Genomic DNA, 14,519 nt, shown 5'->3' on the forward strand with positions numbered 1-14,519 from the left:
ACAAGAAGCACATTCCCCTTGTTGTCAGCTGTACCCCACATCTTGAAGCACTTCAAAAAATTATAAAAGAACTTCAGCCAATGCTAAACAATGATGAAACACCGAAAAATGTGTTTACAGAACCCACCCTCCAGACATACAGACAACCACCAAACTTGAAGCAACTAATTTTCCAAAGCTCCCAAAGTGAACCAACAGAAAATGGCACATCTCCCTGCCTACAGAAAAGATGTAAAGTGTCTCTAAATTTATGACTCAGACTGTGTAGTTATACCACACTGCTGACTAGAACATGCTCCTTTTAATGTGGTCTACCTAATTCTCTATGAAATGTCCCAACTGCACTCTATGTGGGAGAAACTGGACAAACACTCCACCAAAAAATGAACTTGCACAGTTTCCACATTAAGCATGCAACAGAGATATTCCTATAGCAGCTCACTTCAACAGCCATGGACACTGTGTGAGGGACTTTAAAGTCATAGTGCTTATGGGCAACCTCAGAACACAGCAAGAGAGAAAAGAATGGGAAGTTAAACTCATGCTAAAATTTAACACATTACAATATGGTTTAAATAGAGACAAGAGTTTTATGGCCAGATATGAGGACTGTTTGCATCTCTCAGACTGACATAGACAACCTGACTGTAGATCCACATTGTATGGAAAAAATAATCAGAAACTTCAAAAGACTTTGTAGGATCCAAAGATCTTGACTACACATTGTTCTCCTCTCTTGCTAAATGAATCTTAGCCTGGAGAGGTCTATTAATTTTTTACATCTAAGATGTCTCACTTAAAGGTTTACCAATGCTGTATCTATACTAGTATTTATATAAACATATGATGTTCTAGCCTTTGTATTGCATCTTGCTTGAAGAAGGGGCCCGAGTTGCCTCAAGAGCTTGCATATTGTAATCTGTTTAGTGAGCCAATAATAGGTGTCTTTTTGCCTAACTTCTCACTACATTCATAATGACTAACACTGTACAACACCTTTTTATCAGAATGTACTTTAAACCAAATAGATCTTTCCAGTTTTTGTCTGTTATGGCATTATCAAACTGATATAATAATATCGCAGTACTTTTTTATGAAGATTTTATGTTGACCATATGATTGCAATAAAATACTCTGCAATAGAATGGGCAGTCACAAATTGTGAAACTAATAATAAACACTTCTAAAAAGGCTGTTAAAACTAATCATTGGACCTGCATGTCAAGCTTTTACATAAGCTGTTGATTATTGGTAGCATTAGAAGAGACATTTTTAAAAATTAAGTAGGCAGTTGTTGAAAGCATAAGTGTTTTTATGTGCTTTACTCAGTCTTGAAATGTGAGGAAATAACTGCCAATAGTATTATATTAAAATATTATAATATATTAAAATATTCATTTAGAAATATTTTATTCATTTAGATTACTTTTAATTACATTTAGTTTTTAATGTAAATGATCAAAATATCTTATTTTCCTTTTTTACTAAAGTCGTTATAGCCTGTGTTCATCAGAAGAAGAGAGTAAAGAAAGAAGACATTCTCATGCCATAGGGGTTGTTCCTGAAGCTGAATGCCCACCACAGCTGTCTTCACCCTCATCTGTGTCATTGAGCTCCACCGGAAAGGCGCCCTTCACAAACGTTGGTCAGTACTGGAGCTTGGACTTACCTTTTTAATTCCTGAGTTGAGGTTGGATTGAGCTTTTTGTTTGACAAATAATATATTTTATTCTTTCCTCAGGCAGTCCAATTTCTTAATTTAGAAAATGTTATTACAGTGGTATTTACATGAAATGAGTTCATGTTTATTTAATTCTAATTGCATGAGTAAACTGACACAATTGGTATAAGTACTGTTCACTTTATTTTAAAATTCCCAGGTAATATAATACAACCAAGCAGATAGTTGATCTATACTTATCTCACTTTTTAGACTTTCCTTTGCACTCCTGTGTTATAACCAAGTTACTGTATTTCTATTTTCAGATGAAATATTGTTTTACTAATTGATATTGTATACTTTTGAAAAGACTTGAGTAATATGAATATTTGCCTGAGTCTGAAGAGACTATATTTTCAATTATAGAATATATTTTCTATTTAAATTATATATTCAATGCATACTTATTATGCTGAATGTGCATTATACTGTATTTACTTCAAAATAACATGTTTTTATTAAATGAGTTCTACATAAGATAATTATAATCTCTGTGAAGTTGCTTTATACAGTTTTAAAGACTCACTTATTTAAAAGCAGTTGCTAATTTTGTTGCCTAAGTATGTCAGTTTATATGACTAGAAATCACTGGAGATGTCAAAATACCCATCTGTCTAGTGTATTTCCAACACCGTTCCACACTCCAGTTAAGTCCTTCATTAAGACTTATGGTAAAGCTGTAAATCTGCCTATAGAAAGCTGTCCACAAAAGTGCAAGAGGAAAACTAGTGAGGGGGCCATCAACAGACATGTGGTATCTCTAAACAAGTTACAAGCTACAGAGGATGACATTGGAAAGACTGTGCACACAAGGTGCCCAGGTGTGCCATCAGTCACAGATTCATTAGAGAGTGGTAAAGAGAAAGCTACTGTTTAAAAAAAAAAAAGAAAAACAACAACACATATGATCTCTCAGATAGAGTTTACAAGAAGTCATATGGGAGACCATGAAGTCAACTGGAAAAAGGGACCAAAATTGAGCTTTTTTGGCCATCATGCTAAACTCCATGTTTGGCATTAGCCCAACATTGCACATTATCAAAAACACACTATTGCTACAATAGAGCATGGTAGTGGCAGCATCATGCTGTCGGGATGCTTCTCTGCAGCAGGATCGGAGTGGCATGTGAGGGTAGAAGGTAACATGAATGCAGACAAATACAGGAGTCCTGGAGGAAAATCTGATGCAGTCTGCAAAAAAGATGCAACTTGGAATAAAATTTTGTTTTCCAGCAAGACAACGATCCCAAATATAAAGCTAAAGCAACACAGGAATGGCTTAAAATAACAATTTGGTGTGGCCAAGTCAAGGTCCAGATCTCAATCCAATTGAGAATTTTAGGCTGACAAAGCTGGAGCAGTTTTGTAAAGAAGAATGGGGAAAATTGCAGTGGCCAGATGATCAAAGACGCATCTACTAAATATTGACTTAAAGGAGATGAATACTTATGCTATCAATTATTTTGTGTTTTCTATTTGTAATTAATTTAGACCACTTTGCAGAGATCTATTTCAATTTGACATTAAATCGTCTTTTTTGTGTTAATCAATGTTAGAAAAGTCAAATTCAATCCAGTATGATTCAATGTTGTATAACAATTAAATGTGGAAACTTCCAATTTTTTTATAGGCAGTGTAACATCAGCTTTAAAAATGTTGAAATGTATCCCTTAAATGTGATTGATATAATTGCCATAGGAACATACTCTGTCACTTGCTTTGTGGTCCATGCAATAGTGAACCACAGTCTGCGGTTTATTAGTTTTGGGCCATTCAAATAACTGTAGTTTAACATCTGTGTAAATAATTGCATCCTTGTCTCAAATATGGACAAGCATGCATTTTCTACCTTATAGTTAAAGAAATGCTGGAAACGTGGAAATTTTTCCCCTAGCAGTGAACTGACATGAGTCCTAGTCCAAGCTATTTTATGTCATGTAAACTACCCACACAGATCACAGTGACCTAAATCTGCTGATTGTGCTATGGACCATGGCAAAAGTTTTGTTCAAAATTTACAAGTGGCACTATGGTTTCTCTTTATTGGGTTAAATGCATATTGCTTAAGTTAGTAAGTGTCCACCTGCCCTTCTAGCCTGAAGTTAACTGTCAGCGTACTTACATAGGTCAAACAATTCATATAGAAAGTATTAGTTTCTTAAGCACACTTGTAACCATCAAATTCAAGCAGTCTAGGAGAAAAATACTGTATGGTTTGCTTTAGAGGTGGAAGAAACCTAAGATTAAAAAAAGCTTTAAAATCAGGAGACCATTTCAGATGCAGTCTTCCGACACTCCCCAGTAACTCCCAGCACACCCAGTTCCTCACACACAGGCAGATATTTATTGTAGTAAAACGAAAGAGCAGACTATTCAAATACATTACATATTAATTTTGAAAACTGACAAGTAATATTCGAAGGTGTAAAATAAAGTTAGTTTTATATTTATCAATTCCTTAAACACTGTCTTTAATAACAAACTGTTCTAAATAAAGGGAGCAATTTAATGCCCTGGCTGTTATTCACTCAGATCATAGTATCAGAGAGTTGAGTAAGGTACTACCTTGTTCTTAAAGTTCTGTATTTTTAATGTTCTAATTAACAGTTAATGTGAATGGGGTGGAAGTAATGGATCACATCCTATAGTGCCTGTCTTTTGTGCTTGTTAGAGTATTGGCATATTTGGAAGTTTCACAAAGCACATGCTATCAGGAAAGATGATAATTTGTTAAAATAGTTGATCATTACATTAGTTAAATAAATTTTAAATCTTTTTTTTATATAGGAGAAAAAAACAATTCAGTCAGAGATACACATATAATTCAGTCATAGATACTCGCACATAAGCAATACAGTGGTACAGCCATTGTGTTCCCAAAAGTTGACAAATAAAACATTGAGAAAAATCCATTAAACTAAAAAACAAAACACACATACCACTATCCCTGCCCATATATATGACAAAAAAGGCCCAGCTTCAAGCAAAGACCTAGCAAGCTACTGCATTTCATAACATTAATTGCCAGATTCGAAAAAATTCTTGCATCGTTCCTTGGAAGTAAAGTTTACATTTTTCCTATTTCAGATAATATAATATTTTCATTGAGTTACAAGATGTGGATTAGGAGATCCCCAGTTAGGCAATATAAGTCTTTATGCAAGTACAAAGGACATCCCTATAGATAATCTGTTAGATAATGTAATTCCATTGTAATGGTGCTGCAGATATTTTTGTTAACAGTTTCAGAGTGATTATAGATCAAGGAAAATCTGAATGACATGTAAAATATTGTCCTGGATATTGTGGGATATTAAGTATTGTCCTGGATATTCACCGGTGACCGTGTTTGCTGAATACTTTCATGAAAATTCACCCCTGGAGCTTTAATCCAAAAGAATCTTTAAAGGAGCCCTCCCCCTTGGTAAGAAAGAATACTCATTTGACCCTATGATTTAAATAGTACAATAGTAAGATTTTTTACTATTTACAAGGCATTTCCATCTTTTACATGGAAGAAAAAAGTTCAAGGCATTCGCACAGAAAAACAAAAATGACATTCCGGCTGTACCTTGTGCCGCAACTTCAAACAATAAAACGAGTCAGTCTCATACCATCATTTCATTGCACGGCTAATGCTTACTTGAAGGTTATTGCTAGCTTGTGCCCATTTGTATTTTGTGCGGTTATCATCACGTCTAAAGAGTAAACATAGATTTTTATATATATACTTAAACATCCTAGTGCCCCTTCTGATTACTGGCCAGTGGCGCTCACCGCACACATCATGAAAGTCTTTGAGAGACTAGTCCTGGAAATACTTCACCCCCAGGTTAAGTCAGCACTGGACCCTCTCCAGTTTGCCTACCAGGCAAGGATTAGAGTTGAAGATGCAATCACCTACCTGCTGCACTGTGCCTACAGTCACCTAGACAAGCCAGGAGGAACTCTCAGGATTATGTTCTTTGATTTTTCATGTGCCTTTAACACCATCCAGCCAGCCAGACTGGGGATTAAGATATTGGAAATGCAGGTGGATGCTCCCTTAGTTTTGTGGATAATGGACTATCTGACGGAAGGCCACAGTTTGTGCGACTGCAGGGCTCTGTGTCTGATATCGTGCTGTGTGGCACTGGTGTTCCACAAGGGATAGTTTTATCACCATTCCTCTTCACCCTGTACACTACAGATTTTAGTTACAACACAGAGGGCTGCCATCTGCAGAAATTCTCTGATGACTCTGCAGTAGTTGGTAGTATCAGACATGGAGAATAGACGGAATACAGTAAGGTAGTGGACAATTTGGTTGACTGGTGTGAGCTGAATCAGCTGCAGATTAACACTAGTAAAACTAAAGAACTGGTAGTTGATTTAAGAAGATTGCGATCTCCAGCCACTCCCCTGTCTATTAAGGGTATGGAGGTGGAGATAGTTGAGGAATACAAGTATCTAGGGGTGCATATGAGCAATAAGCTAGACTGGTCCAGGAACTCGCTGGCCATATACAAGAAGGGTCAAAGTAGACTGTATTTCCTACGCAAGCTCAGATCTTTTAGTGTCAACAGCACTATGTTGCGGATGTTATATAACAGTGTGGTTGCCAGTGCCTTTTTCTTCTCTGTGGCATGCTGGGGGAGCAGCATGAAGTGGCAGACATCAGGAGACTAAACAAACTAATTCAGAAGGCTTTCTCTGTGGTAGAAGAGAGACTGGACAGCTTGGAAACTGTGGCAGATCAGAGAATGTTGTCTAGGCTTTGGTCTGTTATTGAAAATGCTAATCACCCACTTCATAGTGTTGTGGTTGGACAGAGGAGCATTTTCAGCAGTAGACTGGCTAGCATCAAGTGCTTCACTGAACGTCACAGGAAATCCTTCCTCCCCACAGCCATCAGACTCTATAACTCCTTTTCCGGTCACTCACCCATACTTTAAGCTATTACCCTCTTTCTTTATTGGATATCCAGGTGCATTTTTTCAAGTACTTGAAATGTGCAACATACTATCTGTTCTTGTGCAATAAATTGTCTTCTCTTCACATGAAAATAACCTCATTTGTTCTCAGAATGTGCAATAATTAACTTAAGGTGCAACACTCTGCACTCTAGTTTGATACATTCATTATACTTTATTTATATTTGCATGATTACTTTATACTTGCTCTTAGTGTAACATGTCCCTTGTCTGTTGTTAAGTTGTAACATAAGTAATTTCCTTCGGGATTAATAAAGTTTTCTGATTCTGTTTTGCAAAGTTAGGAAGTTGTTGTTTCAATTCTTCACATCAGAGGCAGTCACAGATCTTGTAGCACACCATTAGGGCATCTAACAAAAATCTGCACTTTAATGTAAGAAATTCTTATGTAGCATGAATCTATTATACTGTACTTGCTTTTAGTCCCATTCTAAAGATGCAGTATTTTTGAAGAGTCTGAAAATAATACACAAAATATATATGATGATACTAAGTAAAAGTTGTAGATTGGAAATTGCCTCTTGGGTAAAATATACCAATTTATCCCATGCTATGTCTTTAAAAGTAAAAACATAGTTTGCTTTCGAATTTTTTTTGTTTCTTTATAACTAAATCATTTCTTTTTTATTGCCAGTGAGTCCTACGGGAACAACAACTCCTCGAATGACACGCTCAAACAGCATTCCTACCCATGATGCAGCATTTGAACTGTATGGTGGGTCTCAAATGGGAAGCACTCTGTCCCTTGCGGATCGATCCAAGGGTATGATTCGTTCTGGCTCCTTCCGGGATCCTGCTGATGATGGTGAGATTTTTTAAAAACTTGTGTCAAACATAGGCATTATGTATGCCTTTACATTGAGATCACAGAATAATCTCTTCACGAAAATTGTATTAAACTAAACAGGAGTAACATTTATTAATGGTTTTATCACATCAGATTATAAAAATATTTTCCTGGCATGTCACACTGGCACAGTGGTTAGTGCTGTTCTCTCATTGCAATGGAATACTAGGTTCTAATCAGAGCTTGGGTAATGTCTATTTGGAGTTTGAAATCTATGTGCCCCAGTTTTCCCTTTGTCATCCAAAAAAAGTGCATGTTAAGTTAATTAGCAACTGTAAACTTGCCTAGAGTTAGTAAGTGTCAATATGTGCATGAGTGGTGAATTGCCATCCTGTTCAGGGCTCGGTTCTAATTTGCATCCAGTACTTCTGTAATAGATTTCAGCTTCTGTGACTCAGAATTGGATTAAGTAGGGTTGGCATGGAGGTATAATTTTTCTGAATTGCCTGCATGTATTTTGTAAACAAATAATTCTGAATATCCACCTGTACACATTAGATGTAATGTTTCAATGTGGATTAGAGGCTTTCCAGTAGATTTTTTTATGTTTACAGTTCCTGTTCAAAACAATTTGCAGTTAACTTGTATAACTTTATCTTGTTCGTAAGTTAAAGAGCTTTCAGTCTAAAGACACAACTTTCACCAGGTGTACCTATACAACATGTTTATGAATTTGCTAAATTATATGCCCCAATTAACCACCAATCCATACAGCCCATTCCATAGTTATGGTCACAATAATTTGAACCCTCAGGTCTCTATTCATGTTAGTTACTCAAGATGATGCAAGTCTACTTACTTGTCTCAAGCATGCATGAAGGTAACCAAATGCTGACCTAAAGCACCACTTGTCTCTGCTTAGATATTTATCTCTTTCACATTCCCTTTATGAAATTAATTTTGTGAAAATAGTTCTGTAAAGACACTTTTTGTCACTACCACAATGCAATAAATTATTGTTTAGTGTGTGACCTTTTATTTTAGGTGCTGGCACAGTTTGCAAATTTTAATGAAATGCTTCCTCAGTTCTTCATATGTGCTGTCAGTGTAACACATTATCTCTTATACTACTGTTAATTACATTTCAATTACTGTACTTACATTCAAAGAAACTATTTGAAAAACACAAAAGGTTGCCTAAATTTTCTGCGAAACACTGTTTTAGGTATTGTATGAAGGCTATAATGCAATAGATAAAACTGCCAAGTAGGGTCTGGGCTCATTAATAGGATTTGTCCACTACTAGATGAAAAGTTGGGGAATGACTGTACATACACAGTGTAACAATGGCTTACAACACACTGTCAATACTTGGTGTTTTGTATCCATCTATGAATACAGTATATAAAACAAATTTACTAGAATTGTAATCCAACATGTACACATCTGACAAATTAAGCATCTATGTGAATAGCCTTAATCGGACATTGAATCACTGTAATTTTTATCCTTCATTTACTCGGAGTGTTTGCTCTGCTTTGTCAGTTACCTGTACTTCTTAGAAATACAAAATAAATGGAATTCGAATAAATGCACTGAGGTAAATAATGTTTTAGCAGAACTTTTGTAATTTTCTTATCTACACATAAACTAAAGTATTGCCTTTTCTCTTATTGTCTTTCAAAGTCCATGGCTCTGTTCTGTCCTTGGCATCCAGTGCTTCTTCAAACTATTCCTCGGTAAGTACAACCAATAATTTTTTTTGGCAGATTAATCTTTGGTGATGGATTTTATGTCAATGGCCAGACCATTAGACCAGACCAGAATAGTCTTGTTCTTATAATTTCCAATATCTTTTTAATACATCCTGGTTTCCTATCTGCACAATTAAGTGAACAGCATTAAAATGCTGCCTAAAGCGTAATGATTAAATCAAGTCTTCCATGTGCAGAAACTGCTGTTCGCAGACAGACATTTTTCATTCTTTTATTGGGACGGGGTGGGGGGATAATTAGGTCTGGGTTGGGGGTGGGGCACAATGTTTGTGCAGAGCCTACATGCTTCTACTTTCTTTTCTCATTCCTGCTTTCTCAGGCTGAGGAAAGGATGCAGGGAGAGGTAAGTAAGATATTACATCATAGGTGTTGTATTTGTGGCATTTGTGATTAAAAACAAGATAACATCTGAATTTGAAAAACTTTACTTTGATCTGTTTTAACTTTCATCCTATGTGTAAAGCAAATCCGTAAATTGAGAAGGGAACTGGAATCTTCACAAGAAAAGGTGGCCAGCTTGACAAATCAGCTTTCAGCCAATGTGAGTAGAACCAAATATTATGGTAGGACACATTATAGTCAGAGAATAGAGCCTACAGTAAATTGTTGCTGCAGCTACATTTTAACTGGAAGCTTAGAGATTCCAAGAATCTGAAGTAGATTTTTCATGCTCATGATGCTAAACCTGACAAAATACAGTATATTTGAAGTAATACTACATACGAAAACCAAAAATACAGTAATTAAAATGTGCTTCCTTTCTTGACTTTAAGTCCTGTTTTAACTCAGGATGTCTTGGGAAAATTTGTTTTAGCAAGTAAAAACTGATGCTGAATATATCTAATATTGCAAGTAATCAAATAATTTACCTTATCAGTGGCCTTCTGGGTGGAAGAGGTGTTACTTTAATTTGCATCTGCATAGATCTCAAAGTATTGTTGATAGTATGTGGAAGAAATTCTTTTAAGAGTGTGCAGTGACTTGGAGATTTCTATTTGTGTTACAATATAAAAAATAAATTTAATCTTAATACACAGTGGTATCTGTGAATATCTTAAAAGCATTTTTTCCTCAGCATAGCACAGCAGTGTGTATTGTTCCAGTCAAGTGGCATGCAATAATAACTATTACTCTGTTGTACATGAATATTTATAAAGTATGGGTTTGATCCATTCTCTAATATTTCAAAACCATTTCTTCGTAAACTTTTGCATATGACTGACAATTTTTTGGAAAAAGTAAAGTAAGCAAGAAGCATGGTGGTAATTAGATGAGTGAGTTGATAGGCGAGAGTCAAGTAGATGAATTAATTCCTGGCTTGTTAGTAATTTTATTTTTAATTTTTATTTTCATAGAATGTTTGTATGTGAAAATAAAATTAGTAGAATTCTAACTGATGAAATTCTTTATTTTAAATCCAAAACATACTCAAATTCTTGATCTTTGTAATATGTTCTGTAGTAATGAAATTGTTCAGGACAAGGTGTTTATAAAGGTAGATCTCTTATAGGCTTGGATTGCTACTAAGATAACAGTTGATTATACAATCAGAACCTGTCATGCGGAATATTTAAGTGTTCAGGCAGTTTTTTTTTTTTCATTTAATGAAGTGTTTAATCTGTAACAGTCTACATAAATGAGGGCAATATTTTAAAGCAGCTAATCAAGTTCCAATAAACTGTATGTTATTTCAGTCCTTTGGGGCAAGACTAAATATTTATGGGTTTTAAATATAGCCTGGGAGTGGGTGCCAAATTTATAAGTAGTCTGTGGATTTTCAACATTACTAGTGTATCAAAAATGAGCCACCAGCAGCTGACTTTTACAAAGTTGGTTTTACAACAGTGGTAACAAAAGGGACATAGTGTAATCCACAACTTACAGCACATTGTCGTAGATGGGGTATGGCAGTCTGTGATCCCACCAAGTTCCACTCTGGTCAGTAAAACAACAGAATACATTTCATCTTGCTGAGAATTTCAGGCAGATGTTTGCAATTTTGACAGGTGAGTATAGTGGTGTACCTATTTGTAAAGGAGTCTTTCAGTAAGGTAATGTTTCATACTAAATGGATAGATCTGGAATGATTCATGGAATGTGACAGTTAATTCACCTTAATGCAGTGGCCTTCTCTATCACCATGTCACCACTCATCTGAGCAGCTGTGGTGTTAGTGGAATGAAATTCAGAGAGGGAGACCCACTACATCATATTTTCACACTAGAGTTGTAATTTTTTCTCTTCCTCTTTAGTGTGTCCAGACCCAATGAATTCTGAGTTTTCTAAGGGCAAATGGAAGATGAAATACCAACTTTTTATTAATGAAGTGTAACTAATAAAGTGGAAATTCAGTTTTTATATTATGCAGAAGCACTTCAGAGAAGAAGTAATCTTTGTTATTAATGAAAATTTAACATATTGCTCACAAAGATTTTGTTATTTAAATTTAAAGTTTACAGTTAATAAACCAGTAACAGTGAATAATGCTTAGCACCCCCATTATCTCAGTAATGTTTCGATAGATAGATAGATAGATAGATAGATAAAGCAAATTCTGTAAATTGGCTCAGTTCGTGAGCTCAGGAAAAAAGTTACTTTGTTATAACAGAATAGCTGCCTGGAATTCTTGAGTTAATTTCTTAGTAGAGATAAGATGAAATAAAATATTAGACATAGAACGGAGTCATTGTATAGACAGTAAACTGTTAATTAAAATGTTTCCCATAGAAAATTGTGCATTTTTAGCTTCATAGCCAGTGCCTTTTAAAAGACAGTATTTGTTTTTTATTTGTTTGTTTATTTATTAATTTAGCAAATGTCTTAATCCAGGGCAACATACAAAAGCAAATGTTTAAATATGCAGATACTTGAAAGCAAATGTGAATATAATGGATTTTAAAAAAGCCATGAGCAGTTAGACTCTTGTTTGAATTATTCTTATGCTCTTTCAAGCAGGCTAACTTAGTAGCTGCATTTGAGCAAAGTCTAGTCAATATGACATCACGACTCCAGAGTTTGTCTGCCAGTGCAGAACAGAAGGTAAGAGCCAGATCTAATCCTTTTACTAAAAAAACACATTTTGTCAGTAAACCACAGCTTCAGCTATCTTCACAGTACAGTTTGCAGACGTTGAATGGTTCTAACACTGTTATGGATTACATACTAAGAAAACTGAATAATCAGTACATTTTATTTAAAGGTGTTTTATATCATACTCAATTATTTTCTTTACATATGATATGATTACTATTACCACCAATTATCCACTGTATCGTTTGATGATCAATATTTATATTTTTAATTTCTTCAAGAAAACCACCACACTGTGCTATGGACATTTTACTTCCAGGGCAACTAATGTATAACTAATATCATACTGTTAAGGTTGGCCCACACCTAATGTTTTCTCCTTTCTGTTTGACAATCACTTATATTCTTTTCTTTCTTTTTTTTTTTTTTGATGCCTTTGCAGTCAGTCAGGTACTCAAAAAAAACATTGACAACATGTTACAGGGATCTTAGCTGACTGCCAAGCAGACAGCATCCCAGACATTGCTCAGGCAACTACCTCAAAGTTTATACAATTAATTAGGTCATGGTATGACTTCAGAAAGAAATCGGTTTACCCTCATATTCCCTAGGCAGTGTTATGTTCCACTTTTGGCTAAAAAAAGAATGGATGATGATCTTTATTGAAATCATATTGAAACACTTTGCAGCATCATAACCATAAAATTTAAAGTTAAAAGCATTTTCATCATTATAGAATAAAAATGCATGTATAAACATCAATGCCATGTATGAAACACAGTGCAACAGCATGAAGGTTTAAAGTACTTTTCTTTAACCAAGTACCCAATAAGGACACTCTTCACTCATAAATATATTCTTTGCAAAAAAACATGTTTTCAACATGTGTTTCATCATTCGCAGATCAGATATTTTCCAGTATTTTATTTGTGCATTTTTTTTTTCAGGACAGTGAGTTAAATGATTTACGGGAGACCATTGAAATACTAAAGGCAAAAAATCTAGAGGCTCAAGCAGTAATTCAAGGAGCCCTGAATAACCCTGATACTACACCTAAAGGTATTTTTTGAGTTACTCCTACAGTACTATATAAATATAAATATATTGAATTCTACAAGTTTAGAACTTTTACATACTAGCTCTTGCTTTCATTTTTAATGGTAATAACTTTAGTTATAATTAGTTTAAGCAGGCTTGTAAATTACATTATTTATTTGAAATATTTTCATATTTTAAGTATCCTTAGCTCCAGATTGAAATCTGAGGGAGGGAACACAAGGACTCAGCAAGAAATTAGGTTTAGTCCATGTACATGAGTAGTACATGACCATATCTTTTAACAGTGCCAGTAAAATATAATCTCTTTTGATTTTGATTATACCTAGATATTTACCTCTCGGCAGAATAAATCTATAGCTATAGACTTGTCAACTAAAGACCTGGAACCAATAAACCAAAAAGTTGTTTTAGTCACTAAGGCTTTGACAATGGTTGAACCTGATCACTGCATTTTTACATACACTGTAAATATAGTAAAACATCTCTTCAGAAGCATGTATCCCTAATAAAATAGTAGTCATTGTAAATATAGTTTCAGACATTATTTTCCCTAATAAAACAACAGTTATAACAAAGACAAATATATAAGTTTGCAGAGAAAAAGGACAAGTAATTTATGTGTTGTTATGTGAACAATGAAGCTCAAAGGTTAACTTTCAAATATATTTATCCATTTCAAAATCAGAAGCAAAGTATTATAAATGTACAGAGACCCATAGAAAGTACAGTTAAAAGTACATATAATCAAATTACATTGAGCCCAATAGCAAATTAAAAAAGAGACTTTTCTTTTAGTTATTTTTCTTCTCTTTTCTCATTTTCAACCTCTTTTGTCAACTTTTCACAGAGCTGCGTATAAAACGGCAAAATTCATCAGACAGTATATCCAGCCTGAATAGCATCACAAGCCACTCAAGTATTGGTAGCTGTAAAGATGCTGATGCCAAGAAAAAAAAGAAGAAAAGTTGGGTAGGTGTAAAACCATCTACAGTGGCTCTAGCCAAATCAGTGCCCTGGGTCACAACAGGCTTTGGACATCGTTTAAGTTTTTTTTTTTTTTTTTATTGTTTTCATCTTATGATAGTTAAATATTTATAAAAACAACTATTTACTTTAAAAGAATGCATGGAACTTTAGTGAAAGTGCTGTGAGTAATTTTATCAATCATGATATGA

At 34.7% G+C, this 14,519-nt stretch overlaps 1 protein-coding gene across 10 annotated transcripts in view; it reads left to right on the forward strand.

The window, feature by feature from the left end:
* LOC120525970 (neuron navigator 1-like) overlaps positions 1-14,519 on the forward strand; it is a 365,228-nt gene that overhangs the window by 325,864 nt on the left and 24,845 nt on the right. For 5 of the 10 annotated variants that reach the window (XM_039748733.1, XM_039748732.1, XM_039748734.1 and 2 more), the window contains 8 exons: positions 1,491-1,645; positions 7,328-7,498; positions 9,167-9,219; positions 9,575-9,598; positions 9,719-9,796; positions 12,208-12,294; positions 13,233-13,344; positions 14,192-14,313. In XM_039748733.1, the coding sequence (XP_039604667.1) occupies positions 1,491-1,645; positions 7,328-7,498; positions 9,167-9,219; positions 9,575-9,598; positions 9,719-9,796; positions 12,208-12,294; positions 13,233-13,344; positions 14,192-14,313 (802 nt within the window). The remainder of the gene's footprint in view (positions 1-1,490; positions 1,646-7,327; positions 7,499-9,166; positions 9,220-9,574; positions 9,599-9,718; positions 9,797-12,207; positions 12,295-13,232; positions 13,345-14,191; positions 14,314-14,519) is intronic. The other 5 variants (XM_039748735.1, XM_039748740.1, XM_039748737.1 and 2 more) reach the window with 3 other exon arrangements.

The sequence above is a fragment of the Polypterus senegalus genome, chromosome 3 (assembly GCF_016835505.1).
Source record: "Polypterus senegalus isolate Bchr_013 chromosome 3, ASM1683550v1, whole genome shotgun sequence".
In the NCBI taxonomy this organism is placed as follows: Eukaryota; Metazoa; Chordata; class Cladistia; order Polypteriformes; family Polypteridae; genus Polypterus; species Polypterus senegalus.